This window comes from Bombina bombina, chromosome 2 (genome assembly GCF_027579735.1).
Source record: "Bombina bombina isolate aBomBom1 chromosome 2, aBomBom1.pri, whole genome shotgun sequence".
NCBI classification, from domain to species: Eukaryota; Metazoa; Chordata; class Amphibia; order Anura; family Bombinatoridae; genus Bombina; species Bombina bombina.
Window position 1 is genome coordinate 1,380,369,239 of NC_069500.1, and position 19,646 is coordinate 1,380,388,884.

A 19,646-nucleotide genomic window follows, 5' to 3' on the forward strand; every position below is an offset into this window, starting at 1 on the left:
TCAACTTTCCAATTTACTTTTATCATCAAATTTGCTTTGTTATTTTGATATTGATGAATGAAAGTGCCCCTGTTTTTAATAGTATTTTTAAAAAACGGGCTTTCATTCACCAAAGTTTAGCTTCACTTAAGTAGACTCATATGCCAATTTCTAAGCCATTGAAGGACGCCTCTTATAACATGCTTTTTTTAATTGCTTTTCACAACAAGAGAATGATAGTTCAGTGTAGATAACACTGACCTAGATATGGAGTTTGGCGTTAGCCGTGAAAACCAGCATTAGAGGCTCCTAACGCTGGTTTTAGGCTACCGCCGGTATTTGGAGTCACTCAAAATAGGGTCTAACGCTCACTTTTCATCCGCGACTTTTCCATACCGCAGATCCCCTTACGTCAATTGCGTATCCTATCTTTTCAATGGGATCTTTCTAACTCTGGTATTTAGAGTCGTTTCTGAAGTGAGCGTTAGACATCTAACGACAAAACTCCAGCCGCAGGAAAAAAGTCAGTAGTTAAGAGCTTTCTGGGCTAACGCCGGTTTATAAAGCTCTTAACTACTGTACTCTAAAGTCCACTAACACCCATAAACTACCTATGTACCCCTAAACCGAGGTCCCCCCACATCGCCGACACTCGAAAAAAAATTTTTAACCCCTAATCTGCCGACCGCCACCTACGTTATCCTTATGTACCCCTAATCTGCTGCCCCTAACACTGCCGACCCCTGTATTATATTTATTAACCCCTAACCTGCCCCCCACAACGTCTCCTCCACCTACCTACACTTATTAACCCCTAATCTGCCGACTGCAAAGCGCCGCCACCTACGTTATCCTTATGTACCCCTAATCTGCTGCCCCTAACACCGCCGACCCCTATATTATATTTATTAACCCCTAATCTGCCCCCCTCAACGTCGCCTCCACCTGCCTACACTTATTAACCCCTAATCTGCCGACCGGACCTGAGCGCTACTATAATAAAGTTATTAACCCCTAATCCGCCTCACTAACCCTATAATAAATAGTATTAACCCCTAATCTGCCCTCCCTAACATCGCCGACACCTAACTTCAATTATTAACCCCTAATCTGCCGACTGGAGCTCACCGCTACTCTAATAAATGTATTAACCCCTAAAGCTAAGTCTAACCCTAACACTAACACCCCCCTAAATTAAATATAATTTTAATCTAACGAAATTAATTAACTCTTATTAAATAAATTATTCCTATTTAAAGCTAAATACTTACCTGTAAAATAAATCCTAATATAGCTACAATATAAATTATAATTATATTATAGCTATTTTAGGATTAATATTTATTTTACAGGTAACTTTGTATTTATTTTAACCAGGTACAATATCAATTAAATAGTTAAGAACTATTTAATAGCTAAAATAGTTAAAATAATTACAAATTTACCTGTAAAAGAAATCCTAACCTAAGTTACAATTAAACCTAACACTAGACTATCAATAAATTAATTAAATAAACTACCTACAATTACCTACAATTAACCTAACACTACACTATCAATAAATTAATTAAATACAATTGCTACAAATAAATACAATTAAATAAACTAGCTAAAGTACAAAAAATAAAAAAGAACTAAGTTACAAAAAATAAAAAAAACAGAATTTATGTTTACCTGATAAATTACTTTCTCCAACGGTGTGTCCGGTCCACGGCGTCATCCTTACTTGTGGGATATTCTCTTCCCCAACAGGAAATGGCAAAGAGCCCAGCAAAGCTGGTCACATGATCCCTCCTAGGCTCCGCCTACCCCAGTCATTCGACCGACGTTAAGGAGGAATATTTGCATAGGAGAAACCATATGGTACCGTGGTGACTGTAGTTAAAGAAAATAAATTATCAGACCTGATTAAAAAAACCAGGGCGGGCCGTGGACCGGACACACCGTTGGAGAAAGTAATTTATCAGGTAAACATAAATTCTGTTTTCTCCAACATAGGTGTGTCCGGTCCACGGCGTCATCCTTACTTGTGGGAACCAATACCAAAGCTTTAGGACACGGATGAAGGGAGGGAGCAAATCAGGTCACCTAAATGGAAGGCACCACGGCTTGCAAAACCTTTCTCCCAAAAATAGCCTCAGAAGAAGCAAAAGTATCAAACTTGTAAAATTTGGTAAAAGTGTGCAGTGAAGACCAAGTCGCTGCCCCACATATCTGATCATCAGAAGCCTCGTTCTTGAAGGCCCATGTGGAAGCCCCAGCCCTAGTGGAATGAGCTGTGATTCTTTCGGGAGGCTGCCGTCCGGCAGTCTCGTAAGTCAATCTGATGATGCTTTTAATCCAAAAAGAGAGAGAGGTAGAAGTTGCTTTTTGACCTCTCCTTTTACCGGAATAAACAACAAACAAGGAAGATGTTTGTCTAAAATCCTTTGTAGCATCTAAATAGAATTTTAGAGCGCGAACAACATCCAAATTGTGCAACAAACGTTCCTTCTTTGAAACTGGTTTCGGACACAGAGAAGGTACGATAAGCTCCTGGTTAATGTTTTTGTTAGAAACAACTTTTGGAAGAAAACCAGGTTTAGTACGTAAAACCACCTTATCTGCATGGAACACCAGATAAGGAGGAGAACACTGCAGAGCAGATAATTCTGAAACTCTTCTAGCAGAAGAAATTGCAACTAAAAACAAAACTTTCCAAGATAATAACTTAATATCAACGGAATGAAAGGGTTCAAACGGAACCCCCTGAAGAACTGAAAGAACTAAATTGAGACTCCAAGGAGGAGTCCAAGGTTTGTAAACAGGCTTAATTCTAACCAGAGCCTGAACAAAGGCTTGAACATCTGGCACAGCTGCCAGCTTTTTGTGAAGTAACACAGACAAGGCAGAAATCTGTCCCTTCAGGGAACTTGCAGATAATCCTTTTTCCAATCCTTCTTGAAGGAAGGATAGAATCTTAGGAATCTTAACCTTGTCCCAAGGGAATCCTTTAGATTCACACCAACAGATATATTTTTTCCAAATTTTGTGGTAAATCTTTCTAGTTACAGGCTTTCTGGCCTGGACAAGAGTATCGATAACAGAATCTGAGAATCCTCGCTTCGATAAGATCAAGCGTTCAATCTCCAAGCAGTCAGCTGGAGTGAAACCAGATTCGGATGTTCGAACGGACCCTGAACAAGCAGGTCTCGTCTCAAAGGTAGCTTCCAAGGTGGAGCCGATGACATATTCACCAGATCTGCATACCAAGTCCTGCGTGGCCACGCAGGAGCTATCAAGATCACCGACGCCCTCTCCTGATTGATCCTGGCTACCAGCCTGGGGATGAGAGGAAACGGCGGGAACACATAAGCTAGTTTGAAGGTCCAAGGTGCTACTAGTGCATCCACTAGAGCCGCCTTGGGATCCCTGGATCTGGACCCGTAGCAAGGAACTTTGAAGTTCTGACGAGAGGCCATCAGATCCATGTCTGGAATGCCCCACAGCTGAGTGACTTGGGCAAAGATTTCCGGATGGAGTTCCCACTCCCCCGGATGCAATGTCTGACGACTCAGAAAATCCGCTTCCCAATATTCCACTCCTGGGATGTGGATAGCAGACAGGTGGCAGGAGTGAGACTCCGCCCATAGAATGATTCTGGTCACTTCTTCCATCGCTAGGGAACTCCTTGTTCCCCCCTGATGGTTGATGTACGCAACAGTTGTCATGTTGTCTGATTGAAACCGTATGAACTTGGCCCTCGCTAGCTGAGGCCAAGCCTTGAGAGCATTGAATATCGCTCTCAGTTCCAGAGTATTTATCGGTAGAAGAGATTCTTCCCGAGACCAAAGACCCTGAGCTTTCAGGGATCCCCAGACCGCGCCCCAGCCCATTAGACTGGCGTCGGTCGTGACAATGACCCACTCTGGTCTGCGGAATGTCATCCCTTGTGACTAAGGTTGTCCAGGGACAGCCACCAACGGAGTGAGTCTCTGGTCCTCTGATTTACTTGTATCTTCGGAGACAAGTCTGTATAGTCCCCATTCCACTGACTGAGCATGCACAGTTGTAATGGTCTTAGATGAATGCGCGCAAAAGGAACTATGTCCATTGCCGCTACCATCAACCCGATTACTTCCATGCACTGAGCTATGGAAGGAAGAGGAACAGAATGAAGTATCCGACAAGAGTCTAGAAGTTTTGTTTTTCTGGCCTCTGTCAGAAAAATCCTCATTTCTAAGGAGTCTATTATTGTTCCCAAGAAGGGAACCCTTGTTGATGGAGATAGAGAACTCTTTTCCACGTTCATCTGAGAAAGGCCAGGACAATGTCCGTGTGAGCCTTTGCTTGAGGAAGGGACGACGCTTGAATCAGAATGTCGTCCAAGTAAGGTACTACAGCAATGCCCCTTGGTCTTAGCACAGCTAGAAGGGACCCTAGTACCTTTGTGAAAATCCTTGGAGCAGTGGCTAATCCGAAAGGAAGCGCCACGAACTGGTAATGCTTGTCCAGGAATGCGAACCTTAGGAACCGATGATGTTCCTTGTGGATAGGAATATGTAGATACGCATCCTTTAAATCCACCGTGGTCATGAATTGACCTTCCTGGATGGAAGGAAGAATAGTTCGAATGGTTTCCATCTTGAACGATGGAACCTTGAGAAACTTGTTTAAGATCTTGATATCTAAGATTGGTCTGAACGTTCCCTCTTTTTTGGGAACTATGAACAGAATGGAGTAGAACCCCATCCCTTGTTCTCTTAATGGAACAGGATGAATCACTCCCATTTTTAACAGGTCTTCTACACAATGTAAGAATGCCTGTCTTTTTATGTGGTCTGAAGACAACTGAGACCTGTGGAATCTCCCCCTCGGGGGAAGTCCCTTGAATTCCAGAAGATAACCTTGGGAGACTATTTCTAGCGCCCAAGGATCCAGAACATCCCTTGCCCAAGCCTGAGCGAAGAGAGAGAGTCTGCCCCCCACCAGATCCGATCCCGGATCGGGGGCCAACATTTCATGCTGTCTTGGTAGCAGTGGCAGGTTTCTTGGCCTGCTTCCCCTTGTTCCAGCCATGCATTGGTCTCCAAGCTGGCTTGGCTTGAGAAGTATTACCCTCTTGCTTAGAGGACGTAGCACTTTGGGCTGGTCCGTTTCTACGAAAGGGACGAAAATTAGGTTTATTTTTTGCCTTGAAAGGCCGATCCTGAGGAAGGGCGTGGCCCTTACCCCCAGTGATATCAGAGATAATCTCTTTCAAGTCAGGGCCAAACAGCGTTTTCCCCTTGAAAGGAATGTTAAGTAGCTTGTTCTTGGAAGATGCAGCAGCCGACCAAGATTTTAACCAAAGCGCTCTGCGCGCCACAATAGCAAACCCAGAATTCTTAGCCGCTAACCTCGCCAATTGCAAAGTGGCGTCTAGGGTGAAAGAATTAGCCAATTTGAGAGCATTGATTCTGTCCATAATCTCCTCATAAGGAGGAGAATCACTATCGACCGCCTTAATTAGCTCATCGAACCAGAAACATGCGGCTGTAGCGACAGGGACAATGCATGAAATTGGTTGTAGAAGGTAACCCTGCTGAACAAACATCTTTTTAAGCAAACCTTCTAATTTTTTATCCATAGGATCTTTGAAAGCACAACTATCCTCTATGGGTATAGTGGTGCGTATGTTTACAGTGGAAACCGCTCCCTCGACCTTGGGGACTGTCTGCCATAAGTCCTTTCTGGGGTCGACCATAGGAAACAATATTTTAAATATGGGGGGAGGACGAAAGGAATACCGGGCCTTTCCCATTCTTTATTAACAATGTCCGCCGGCACCTCTAGGAACTTGTCCATTATACATAGTTTCTCTGGGATGACCAACTTGTCACAATCATCCAGAGTGGATAATACCTCCTTAAGCAGAATGCGGAGATGTTCCAACTTAAATTTAAATGTAATCACATCAGGTTCAGCTTGTTGAGAAATGTTCCCTGAATCAGTAATTTCTCCCTCAGACAAAACCTCCCTGGCCCCATCAGACTGGGTTATGGGCCCTTCAGAAATATTATTATCAGCGTCGTCATGCTCTTCAGTATCTAAACCAGAGCAGTCGCGCTTACGCTGATAAGTGTTCATTTTGGCTAAAATGTTTTTGACAGAATAATCCATTGCACACCAAATTTGGAAGCTTTAACCCTTAAAATAACGGAACCGGAGCCGTTTTTATATTTAACCCCTTTACAGTCCCTGGAATCTGCTTTGCTGAGACCCAACCAAGCCCAAAGGGGAATACGATACCAAATGATGCCTTCAGAAAGACTTTTCTATGTATCAGAGCTCCACACACATGCAGCTGCATGCCATGCTGTTCTCAAAAACAAGTGCGCCATACCGGCGCGAAAATGAGGCTCTGACTATGATTAGGGAAAGCCCCTATAGAATAAAGTGTCTAAAACAGTGCCTGCCGATATTATTTTACAAAAAATACCCAGATTAAATGACTCCTCAAGGCTAAATATGTATAAGTATGATCGATTTAGCCCAGAAAAAGTCTACAGTCTTAAAAAGCCCTTGTGAAGCCCTTATTTACGATCGTAATAAACATGGCTTACCGGATCCCATAGGGAAAATGACAGCTTCCAGCATTACATCGTCTTGTTAGAATGTGTCATACCTCAAGCAGCAAGAGACTGCTCACTGTTCCCCCAACTGAAGTTAATTGCTCTCAACAGTCCTGTGTGGAACAGCCATGGATTTTAGTGACGGTTGCTAAAATCATTTTCCTCATACAAACAGAAATCTTCATCTCTTTTCTGTTTCTGAGTAAATAGTACATACCAGCACTATTTCAAAATAACAAACTCTTGATTGAATAATAAAAACTACAGTTAAACACTAAAAAAAACTCTAAGCCATCTCCGTGGAGATGTTGCCTGTACAACGGCAAAGAGAATGACTGGGGTAGGCGGAGCCTAGGAGGGATCATGTGACCAGCTTTGCTGGGCTCTTTGCCATTTCCTGTTGGGGAAGAGAATATCCCACAAGTAAGGATGACGCCGTGGACCGGACACACCTATGTTGGAGAAATATTTACAAACATAAGAAAAATATAACAACAATTTTAAACTAATTACACCTACTCTAAGCCCCCTAATAAAATAACAAAGCCCCCCAAAATAAAAAAATGCCCTACCCTATTCTAAATTACTAAAGTTCAAAGCTCTTTTACCTTACCAGCCCTGAACAGGGCCCTTTGCGGGGAATGCCCCAAGAAGTTCAGCTCTTTTGCCTGTAAAAAAAAACATACAATACCCAAGCCCCCCAACATTACAACCCACCACCCACATACCCCTAATCTAACCCAACCCCCCTTAAATAAACCTAACACTAAGCCCCTGAAGATCATCCTACCTTGTCTTCACCTCACCGGGTATCACACCGATCCGTCCTGGCTCCGATATCTTCATCCAACCCAAGCGGGGGCTAGACATCCACTGAAGAAGTCCAGAAGAGGGTCCAAAGTCTTCATCCTATCCGGGAAGAAGAGTAGATCCGGACCGGCAACCATCTTCTTCCAAGCGGCATCTTCTATCTTCATCCGATGAGGACCGGCTCCATCCTGAAGACCTCCACCGCGGACCCATCTTCATCCGGCGACGTCCAACTGAAGAATGACGGCTCCTTTAAGGGACGTCATCCAAGATGGCGTCCCTCGAATTCCGATTGGCTGATAGGATTCTATCAGCCAATCGGAATTAAGGTAGGAATATTCTGATTGGCTGATGGAATCAGCCAATCAGAATCAAGTTCAATCCGATTGGCTGATCCAATCAGCCAATCAGATTGAGCTCGCATTCTATTGGCTGATCGGAATATTCCTACCTTAATTCCGATTGGCTGATAGAATCCTATCAGCCAATCGGAATTCGAGGGACGCCATCTTGGATGACGTCCCTTAAAGGAACCGTCATTCTTCAGTTGGACGTCGACGGATGAAGATGGGTCCGCGGTGGAGGTCTTCAGGATGGAGCCGGTCCTCATCGGATGAAGATAGAAGATGCCGCTTGGAAGAAGATGGTTGCCGGTCCGGATCTACTCTTCTTCCCGGATAGGATGAAGACTTTGGACCCTCTTCTGGACTTCTTCAGTGGATGTCTAGCCCCCGCTTGGGTTGGATGAAGATATCGGAGCCAGGACGGATCGGTGTGATACCCGGTGAGGTGAAGACAAGGTAGGATGATCTTCAGGGGCTTAGTGTTAGGTTGATTTAAGGGGGGTTTGGGTTAGATTAGGGGTATGTGGGTGGTGGGTTGTAATGTTGGGGGGCTTGGGTATTGTATGTTTTTTTTTACAGGCAAAAGAGCTGAACTTCTTGGGGCATGCCCCGCAAAGGGCCCTGTTCAGGGCTGGTAAGGTAAAAGAGCTTTGAACTTTAGTAATTTAGAATAGGGTAGGGCATTTTTTTATTTTGGGGGGCTTTGTTATTTTATTAGGGGGCTTAGAGTAGGTGTAATTAGTTTAAAATTGTTGTAATATTTTTCATATGTTTGTAAATATTTTTTTATTTTTTGTAACTTAGTTCTTTTTTATTTTTTGTACTTTAGCTAGTTTATTTAATTGTATTTATTTGTAGCAATTGTATTTAATTAATTTATTTATAGTGTAGTGTTAGGTTAATTGTAGGTAATTGTAGGTATTTTATTTAATTAATTTATTGATAGTCTAGTGTTAGGTTTAATTGTAACTTAGGTTAGGATTTATTTTACAGGTAATTTTGTAATTATTTTAACTATTTTAGCTATTAAATAGTTCTTAACTATTTAATAGCTATTGTACCTGGTTAAAATAAATACAAAGTTACCTGTAAAATAAATATTAATCCTAAAATAGCTATAATATAATTATAATTTATATTGTAGCTATATTAGGATTTATTTTACAGGTAAGTATTTATCTTTAAATAGGAATAATTTATTTAATAAGAGTTAATTAATTTTGTTAGATGTAAATTATATTTAACTTAGGGGGGTGTTAGTGTTAGGGTTAGACTTAGCTTTAGGGGTTAATACATTTATTAGAGTAGCGGTGAGCTCCAGTCGGCAGATTAGGGGTTAATAATTGAAGTTAGGTGTCGGCGATGTTAGGGAGGGCAGATTAGGGGTTAATACTATTTATTATAGGGTTAGTGAGGCGGATTAGGGGTTAATAACTTTATTATAGTAGCGCTCAGGTCCGGTCGGCAGATTAGGGGTTAATAAGTGTAGGCAGGTGGAGGCGACGTTGTGGGGGGCAGATTAGGGGTTAATAAATATAATATAGGGGTCGGCGATGTTAGGGCAGCAGATTAGGGGTACATAGGGATAATGTAAGTAGCGGCGGTTTACGGAGCGGCAGATTAGGGGTTAATAATAATATGCAGGGGTCAGCGATAGCGGGGGCGGCAGATTAGGGGTTAATAAGTGTAAGGTTAGGGGTGTTTAGACTCGGGGTACATGTTAGAGTGTTAAGTGCAGACGTAGGAAGGGTTACCGCATAGCAAACAATGGGGCTGCGTTAGGAGCTGAACGCGGCTTTTTTGCAGGTGTTTGGGGTTTTTTCAGCTCAAACAGCTCCATTGTTTCCTATGGGGGAATCGTGCACGAGCACGTTTTTGAGGCTGGCCGCTTGCGTAAGCAACTCTGGTATCGAGAGTTGAAGCTGCGTTAAAAATGCTCTACGCTCCTTTTTTGGAGCCTAACGCAGCCATTCTGTGGACTCTCAATACCAGAGTTATTTTTATGGTGCGGCCAGAAAAAAGCCAGCGTTAGTTTTTCGGGTCGTTACCGACAAAACTCCAAATCTAGCCGACTGTGTCCACGCCCGGGGAGTTATTTAAGATTTAGCACAACACAGTACCAAATGCAAGTCAATAGATAATAAATAGTTACAGTGATCAGGGGGCTGTCAGAAGAAGCTTAGATAAAAGGTAATCACAGAGGTAAAAAGTGTATTAATATAATCGTGTTGGTTATGCAAAACTGGGGAATGGGTAATAAAGGGATTATCTATCTTTTAAAACAATAACAATTCTATTGTAGACTGTCCCTTTAAGTGCAGAGCATACCATTTAAAAAAAAAATTATTATCAAATTTGCTTTGTTCCTATTATATTCTTTTTTAAAGAGATACGTAGGTAGGTGTTTGGAGCACTGCATGGCAGAAAACAGTGCTGCCATCTAGTGCTCATGCAAATGGAAAACAATTAGATCATAGAAGTAAATTAGAAAGTTGTTTAAAATGGCACACTCTGTCTGAATCATGAAATAAATATTTGGGGTTTCATGTTCCTTTAACTACTACAAATGTTTCTGCTTCTAATGGATTGGAATGTCATAGAAAAGGAAACAAAAACAACTCTTGTTGAAATTTTGATTTTCAAGTGATATAAACTAAATATTTAAAATGTTTTATTATGTACAGTAAAAAAACTTTTCTTATTTTGCTTTCTTTGCCTGTAATTTAGCTCTTAAAATTATGCTTTTTTATAAAACCTATGAGAGCCTAGAGTGCTCCCTGTAGGATTCATAACCCTGACCTTACAATACACTAAGGCGATAACACATAGAATTAGCTCAGGAGACACTAAATTGGCACTACAGATCAGGAGATGCCCAGTTTGTCAATAAAAAGCGGCACAATCACATAGTTGCCAGTCACCAGCAGTGTCCTTTTTGGTACAAGCTAAGCATCTCACCTCCGACACCAACTGCTCCCTGCTTTGCTCAATCCCAGATATGAGGGTTTCAGATTGATTTCTTGCAGCAGAATTCAAGGAAGACATGGTAGGAGGTTCAACCACCTTCATGGAAACAGAATGAATATTGTTAGTAATTTTCCTAGGTAGCAATAATGTCACCAGGATTTACAGTATATTCATTTTATTAAATAAATTGAAACAAAGGAAATTTACAAAAACACAATATTGTGTGTCATAATTCCCATACCTCTTTTACAAGGGGAATAAAAAGTCATGTTTTGCCATATGCATATTTATGAAGAGCCTGACGATCAAACAATTGCCAGCATGGATAGAAATCCCACAAAATCTTTGGGAACTTTTTTGGAGAATTATATTGTATTGTATGTGTCTCTCCTTCTCATCCAGGACCCGCATAGCCAGATCTCAAGCTAAAAATTACATTTATAAAATTCTTTGAGATAACTCACAGTACTGATTTCTTAGATAATCTTGCCACACCAGTGAACACTGATTGGCTTAAATGCAAGTCTGTCAAAAGAACTGAAATAAGGGGGCAGTTTGCAGAGGCATAGATACAAGGTAATTACAGAGGTAAAAAGTATATTATTATAACTGTGTTGGCTGTGCAAAACTGGGGAATGGATAATAAAGGGATTATCTATCCTTTTAAACAGCAACAATTCTGGTGTTGACTGTCCCTTTAAGATTAATTTATTGCAATCCAAATCCATCCTTGACACTGCTTAACCATCTGAATGCTATGTGTATCTTGGCATGATGGGTATACTGGGAATTCATATCAGGACCCTCACATCTATAAATGTTTTGTAGCCATCTCCTTCTGTTAAAGTCACACTTGCACTGTTGTGATTGTCACTAACAGTACAGGCGTCTTCATAACTGCAGTCGACAACTGTGCAAAATTTATTTAGGTGTCAATCCTAACCCTACCCATTTACAACAACTTGGTTTTAGAGAGAAAAAGTAGAAAAGTATCAAACAAGATTGTGTAAGCAGAGGCGTAACTAGAAACCACCGGGCCCAGGTGCAAGAATCTAAGAAGGGCTCCCCCCCTCCCAAAAAAAAGTGAATTTGATACATATCTTTTTTTTTTTTTAACATTTAACACAGAAAAAAAATCTGCAAAAGGAGGTACCCTGTGCCCACAGTCTGTGAGATGGTCTGACCCACTATTACTGTATATAGTGACACTGTTTAACACACCAGTACTGTATATAGTGAGTCAGTGACACAGTCTGTAATCTGCCGGTGAGATGGCTGGCCTGCCCCTACCCTGACCATACCCCAATACGCCCCAATACTTTATAAAGTGACCACAGTAGTCTGTGACATAGTCCAGCCCCCCCATACTGTATATAGTGGTACTGTAAAGTGACACTGTTTACCCCTCCCCCCATGCTGTAGTAACAAGGTCTGTAATTTGCTGGTTCCACAAACATACACACACACACATACATGCATAAATACACACAGTCACATACATACATACACACACACATGCATAAATACACACACAGTCACACACATACATACATACATACACACACACACATACATGCATAAATACACACACAGTCACATACATACATACACACACACACACACATACATGCATAAATACACACACAGTCACATATATACATACATATACACACACACATACATGCATAAATATACAAACAGTCACATACATACATACACACATACACACACACATAAACACCAATGGGTAAAACAGAAAGATTAACCCCTGTAGTCAGAGACACTAGTGAGGCATCATGTCACACTCACATGATATCAGTGGCAGGTCAACGTTGTGTTTGTTTTTTAAACTGAGCCCCCACCCTTGGGGGCCCAGTTGCAATTGCGACCTCTGCACCTCCTGTAGTTTCGTTCCTGGGTGTAAGACAACTCAGTCGGCTCAGCAGCCACAGACATATTTATTTTTAAATACAAACTAATTTCAATATATGTCCGTTTATTTTTTTAATTAAAGGGACACTTTATCCCCTTAAACTGTTCCAAATGTCTTGTTATACCTAATGCAGATAATTAAATACACAGGGAATTGTTCCTTCATGCTTATTTTTGCATTTGAAATAGCTGGTTTTACTCATTAAAATCACAACTTTTTTCCCCCCAGAACAAACCCATAACAATGGGATGCCCCTGCAAATAAACATGCTAATGTTATATATGTCAGTTATTGAAATGCTAATTATGACCAAGTAGCCAAGTTAAGCACTGCTCCCATTGAGTACTAAGGACACGTGTATGCTCCTGAGCTAACTACGTTTACTCTTCAACAAATGATAGCAAGTTAGTGGAGCAAATTGATTTCAGAAGCAATTTAGTTTGTGTTTTTTTTTTGTTTTGTTTTTAATTGCAGTCTACCTGAACCATGAATGTTTACTTTTGACTTTTTTTGTTTATTTATGGGCACCCCTATGTGAGCAGAGGGGAGCTAAGTATTGACTTGCACATAGATTTGTTAAAGATTTGGTTTGTCTATAGCGCGCAAAGCTAATTGTTGGACAACCCTGTTATAAAACATGACCTATTGCAAATTGTTACCTAGATTTTTTCACAGACTACAAAAAATACACATTTGTTCTAGAAATTACCTTAATATCTTGACAAGCAGCTTTATCAAGAGAAGATGATTCAGGGATGGGAGTCTTATAGTCTTCAAATTTCTGAATGTCCAATGGAGTGGTAGATAAAACTTGAGGAGATTCAATAAGAGGGGAAGGAGCAGGTGGTAAATCACTAAATGGATTCTTAGATTGTACCAGGAGCTGTTGTTCAGACTGATGATTGGTCTTGGAGTCAGTGCTGCAGTCTTCTTTGTTGTAGCGCTGAATTGGAACTGGTGTTTGAGCTGCTGATGGGACTTTCTGCTGAGGATGTGCATAGAATGGAGGGTGCAAAGGTGGAATCCCTGCAGGTATGTTTGATTGATTCTGAGGTACAAATTGGGGAGATTCTGGATTCTGAGATGCATATGGGAAGAGTTGTGCATTCTGAGATACAGATGGAGGGATTTGTGGATTCTGAGGTACATATGGGAGGGGTTGTGAATTCTGAGGTAAATATGGGAGGGATTGTGAATTCTGAGGTACATATAAGAGGGGTTGTGGATTCTGAGGTACATATGGGAGGGGTTGTGGATTCTGAGGTACATATGGGGGGAGTTGTGAATTCTGAAGTATATATGGAGGAGGTTGTGGATTCTGAGGTACATATGGGGGGGGTTGTGGATTCTGAGATGCAGATGGGAGAGCTTGTGATTTCTGAGGTACAAATGGGAGGGACTGTGAACCTTGGGATCCTGCAAAGAAAAATGCAAAAGGGTTAAGCAGTGTTCCTCTGCTACCACTCTCCCAGAGATATTTTCCTATTAATACATATATATATATACAGAGAATAATACTCATATTTGCACTGCATTCCATCATTTAATATACAAAAAATACATTTAAAACATAATATAAAATGAAACTAATGTGTGACTGGGCATTTAAAAATGTGCATAGCAACCAACATTTCTAGGCTAGTATCCAGGACCAGGAAGCTGAGGCCAGAATAGGGTGGCTTGTGGGTGGAGTTGCAACAATCTAAGGGGCAATCCAGGTAGAGTCAGTCGGCTATGGGTAGGTTTGGGAGTATGGTTTGATGGTCCCTGGTTTCAAAAAGTAAAATCAAGATATTTATAGGGAAAGGAGTGTGGCAGAAAGGATATAGCTTCCAAAATAGGACCACATATCTAAATCATGAAACGGTTGAGAGGTCTATATATAACACTTAAAATTGCTCCAAAATCAAACAATAGCTAAAGCATGTGTGCCCAAAAGGGATATCCCAATCAACCAGAAGACTCTAAGGGCTAACCAGTGGACGACAAGATGCATTATTTACCTTAAAGGGAAATTAAACCGCACATTTTTCATTCTTGACAGAGAATTTTTTTTAAAGTTTCCATTTACGTATAATATCAGATTTGCTTCATTCTCATGGTATTCTTTTTTGAAGAGACACCTAGGAAGGTAGTGTGCACATACTGCGGTCATCTAGTGTCCTTGCAAATGTAGAACTGTTAAAAATATTCTTGCAAAACTGCTGCTATATAGTGCTCCATTCATGTGCACACTCCTTAGGCTACCTACCTGCTTTTCAACAAAGGATACCACATAATAAAGTAAATCTGACAATAGCAACAAGGTTTGTTTTTTAATTGCATGCAATTTTTTCTCATAAGGTTAGAGGACTTCATTCTCCTACTAAGCAGAGTTTGTTTGTTAAAGGGATATGAAATCCCCAAAAAATATTTTGTGATTCAGACAGAGCATACTATTTAAAAATGTTTCTAATTTACTTCTATTATCAAATTTCCTTCATTCCCATGGTATTCTTTGTTGAAGAGATACCTAGGTAGCATCTGGAACACTACATGCCAGGAAATAGTGCTGCCATCTAGTGCTCTTGCAAATGGATAACATTCTTGCAAAACTGCTGCCATATAGTGCTCCTGAAATGGGCTGACTCCTTAGCATACGCCCCTGCTTTTCAAAAAAAGATACCAAAAGCACAAAGAAAAATTGATAATAGAAGTAAAATAGAAAGTTGTTTCAAATCATATTCTCTATCTGAATCGGGAAAGAAAAATGTTGGGTTTCATATTCCTTTAAGTCCTTGTTACACGTCAGTTAAAGTTGCCTTTTTGCAGGAGACCCATTGGGGCACTGCCTCAACTACGCTCAGAATTTTCCCCTGTAACTGAAATTGCGTCTCACATCAAAAAATCTTGTGGGGTTGCCAATATTGTTCACCACAATGACGTTTATTAAAGGGTCTTAGCAGATGCCGAACCACAGGGGCGACATCTTATTCTAGTCTGTAAATTAGATGGTGTGTTGTTCACTCTAGCTTTATACTATGGCCCTAACTCTGGGATGGAATAAAATATGTAAATCAGGGCCAGGTGCTAGTTGCTGGGGATTTTTATATGGTAATTGATATATATCTCTAAAAACTTACACCTGGTCACCAACCAGAACACACTTTGCATAATTACACTTTGCATAATCTAGCTAGTAAATTTTGTAATCTAATTGCCCAACTAAATCTGTTCAATGGTTGAAGATCCTTTCATACTGCAGAGATGTTTTACACATTCTATTCTCCGATTCATAACTCTTACGTATAGATTTTTTTCTGCTCTTTGTGGCTCCTAGATAAGATTAGGAACACTTAAATCCCTTCTTGTATTTGTTAGACCATGACCCAGTTACATTGTCCCTTTCCCTCTCTTTTCTCTTGAGTAAGACATTTTGGAGGCTATCAGACTCTCTTTTCATCCCCGGGCCTGCTAGATGATCTTACTGAAGATTTGCAAACCTTTCTTATAGTTAACAAAAACAGGAGTTGATGATTTCACACTTTGGAGTTCTCTGATCGCTTACGTCTGGGGATTTTTCAATCCAAGCTAAACATGGCTCCTCTCTCGCTAAGTTACAGGTGGCTTTTTTGCTGCTTTATCATTTCATAAGGACTCTCTTAGCTCTGATACCCTTGAACAAATTAAGTCACTTCAGCACTACATTAGGTAGATGGAGCGTAAAAGGGTGCAAGATCATCTCCTTAAACTTCGCCACCTTTCATGTGCAAAAAAGAATAAAGCAGATCTCTTGTTGGCTAATGAGCTACACCAACGAACTGCTCAGTCCCACATCCCTATGTTGCATTTGTGAGATCAGCAATTCACACATCCTAGAGATATAGAAGAGTTTGCTTGCTATTAATCTCAATTGTATAGTTTACAGATGAGAGGTGATCAAACACACCCCACTATGGCCTTTACTCAATCCTTCCTCTCCACCTCTTTTTAGCATTTGACAAAGGCAAAAAGAGTATTTAGACTCTCCCTTCTTGGTTGAGAAAATTGCAGCTGCAATAAACTCGTTGCAACCCCAATAATTGCCTGGTCCTGATGATTTTATTGGTCTTTTTTACAAAAAAATTGCAACTGTACCTAACGTCGTTGTTACTTCAGATGTTCACCAGGATGGGACATACAGGTTCCTTTCCAGCTATCTATTTGGAGGCTTCCATAGTTACTATTCCTAAAACGGGAAAGCCTCCAGACCTGGTGGGTCCAGATCAAGTATGCTTCACTCTTTCGAGGCTAAGAACTCAGTCAACCCTGCGTAACCCTTTTCCTTGATGCAGAAAAGGCTTTCAACCCGAGTCAATTGGCACTGTTTGAGGTCCTACATAAGTTCGGATTCACTACTACATTTTGTAACTATGTACTTACTCCATATTCTTCCACCTCTGCAAGAGAGAGGGGTGTGTGTTTTTGCTTGTCTCTTTAACCAATTACAAACATTACTCTTCAGCTAAACATGGCTCCTCTCTCGCTAAGTTACAGGTGGCTTTTTTGCTGCTTTATCATTTCATAAGGACTCTCTTAGCTCTGATACCCTTGAACAAATTAAGTCACTTCAGCACTACATTAGGTAGATGGAGCGTAAAAGGGTGCAAGATCATCTCCTTAAACTTCGCCACCTTTCATGTGCAAAAGAGAATAAAGCAGATCTCTTGTTGGCTAATGAGCTACACCAACGAACTGCTCAGTCCCACATCCCTATGTTGCATTTGTGAGATCAGCAATTCACACATCCTAGAGGTATAGAAGAGTTTGCTTGCTATTAATCTCAATTGTATAGTTTACAGATGAGAGGTGATCAAACACACCCCACTATGGCCTTTACTCAATCCTTCCTCTCCACCTCTTTTTAGCATTTGACAAAGGCAAAAAGAGTATTTAGACTCTCCCTTCTTGGTTGAGAAAATTGCAGCTGCAATAAACTCGTTGCAACCCCAATAATTGCCTGGTCCTGATGATTTTATTGGTCTTTTTTACAAAAAAATTGCAACTGTACCTAACGTCGTTGTTACTTCAGATGTTCACCAGGATGGGACATACAGGTTCCTTTCCAGCTATCTATTTGGAGGCTTCCATAGTTACTATTCCTAAAACGGGAAAGCCTCCAGACCTGGTGGGTCCAGATCAAGTATGCTTCACTCTTTCGAGGCTAAGAACTCAGTCAACCCTGCGTAACCCTTTTCCTTGATGCAGAAAAGGCTTTCAACCCGAGTAAATTGGCACTGTTTGAGGTCCTACATAAGTTCGGATTCACTACTACATTTTGTAACTATGTACTTACTCCATATTCTTCCACCTCTGCAAGAGAGAGGGGTGTGTGTTTTTGCTTGTCTCTTTAACCAATTACAAACATTACTCTTCAGGGATGTTCCTTGTCATCATTATTGTTTTCTCTGATAATGAACACCTAGGCAGATGCCATTAGAGTGTCTCAGGAGATTGAGGGTGTTTACCTCCATGGGACGTGCCAAAAAAACAGAATTTATGCTTACCTGATAAATTTCTTTCTCTTACGGTGTGTCCGGTCCACGGTTTCATCCTTACTTGTGGGATATTCTCAATCCCTACAGGAAGTGGCAAAGAGAGCACACAGCAGAGCTGTCCATATAGCTCCCCTCAGGCTCCGCCCCCCAGTCATTCGACCGACGGTTAGGAGAAAAAGGAGAACCATAGGGTGCAGTGGTGACTGTAGTTTAAATAAATAATTTTAGATCTGACAAAATCGCCAGGGTGGGCCGTGGACCGGACACACCGTAAGAGAAAGAAATTTATCAGGTAAGCATAAATTCTGTTCTCTGAAGTTCTCCTGTATTCAACAGTCCTGCGTGGGAACAGCAATGGATTTTAGTTACTGATGCTAAAATCATAGTCCTCTCAGCAGAAATTTTCATCACTTTCTGCTTCAGCGTAAATAGTACAAGCGGGCACTATTTTAAAATAACAAACTTTTGATAGAAGAAATAAAAACTACAAACTAACACCACAAACTCTTTACCACCCCCGTGGAGATGCTACTTGTTTAGAGCGGCAAAGAGAATGACTGGGGGGGGCGGAGCCTGAGGGGAGCTATATGGACAGCTCTGCTGTGTGCTCTCTTTGCCACTTCCTGTAGGGATTGAGAATATCCCACAAGTAAGGATGAAGCCGTGGACCGGACACACCAATGTAAGAGAAAAATCTTACTGTTATTTTGTCTAAGACCACTTCTTCCCTGATGGCTCTTTTCTCCCTGCTAAATGCTTTTAGTCCTGTTAGTGTAACGATCGTAGGTTATTTCTTTATCAGACCAATCCTGGCCGGTAGTCTTCTTATCCCAGCGTCAAGTGGAAAGATAAATAAAAATCCCAGAACTAAATTTAACAGTTAAAAGTAATGAGGTAGGATAGGCACAACAGCAAAAGGGTAGTTTAGACCTCCGAGAAATAAGAGGCAAGGCAAAGTGGAAAGATAAATAAAAATCCCAGAACTAAATTTAACAGTTAAAAGTAAAGAGGTAGGATAGGCACAACAGCAAAAGGGTAGTTTAGACCTCCGAGAAATAAGAGGCAAGGCAAAGGAATAAGTCAATGGCAAAACAGGAGACAGCAGCAGAAAGCCAAAAAAATAATTTAAGGGCACCAAGGGGTTAAACAATAAAGTTGGCCTCTAGGCAGAGCAGAGATCACCAAATGGCAGTGAGTCCAGAGTTTCAGGGCACCAAGGGTTAACAAATGAGTAGGCCTCTAAGCAGAGCAGGGTTCAGGGTTCATGCTAAACACTGATAAGGGGGAGGGTGGATCACCATGTAAAGTTAATGGTGGGTGGAGTGGGGGACCTGTTCCTGGATGGGGGGTCTGTTCCTCTGGGGGCCCTGGTGTTTGGGATCCTTGGCCCTGGAGGTTGGTGGTTCATGGTGAGGCCGGGGCATTGAAGCAGGGAGATGAAGGAGGGGCAAAGGCGACGATGAGGCATTTCTCTCATTTGTGCCCGGAGGCCCTGGTTGTTCTC

General features: G+C 41.2%; 1 protein-coding gene across 3 annotated transcripts in view; it reads right to left on the reverse strand.

The window, feature by feature from the left end:
- The window catches only part of MAVS (mitochondrial antiviral signaling protein), a 243,496-nt gene that overhangs the window by 99,591 nt on the left and 124,259 nt on the right, over positions 1 to 19,646 (reverse strand). For all 3 annotated transcript variants that reach the window (XM_053704305.1, XM_053704304.1, XM_053704303.1), the window contains exons 4-5: positions 13,336 to 14,042; positions 10,685 to 10,789 (exon numbers count right to left, since the gene is read on the reverse strand). In XM_053704305.1, the coding sequence (XP_053560280.1) occupies positions 10,685 to 10,789; positions 13,336 to 14,042 (812 nt within the window). The remainder of the gene's footprint in view (positions 1 to 10,684; positions 10,790 to 13,335; positions 14,043 to 19,646) is intronic.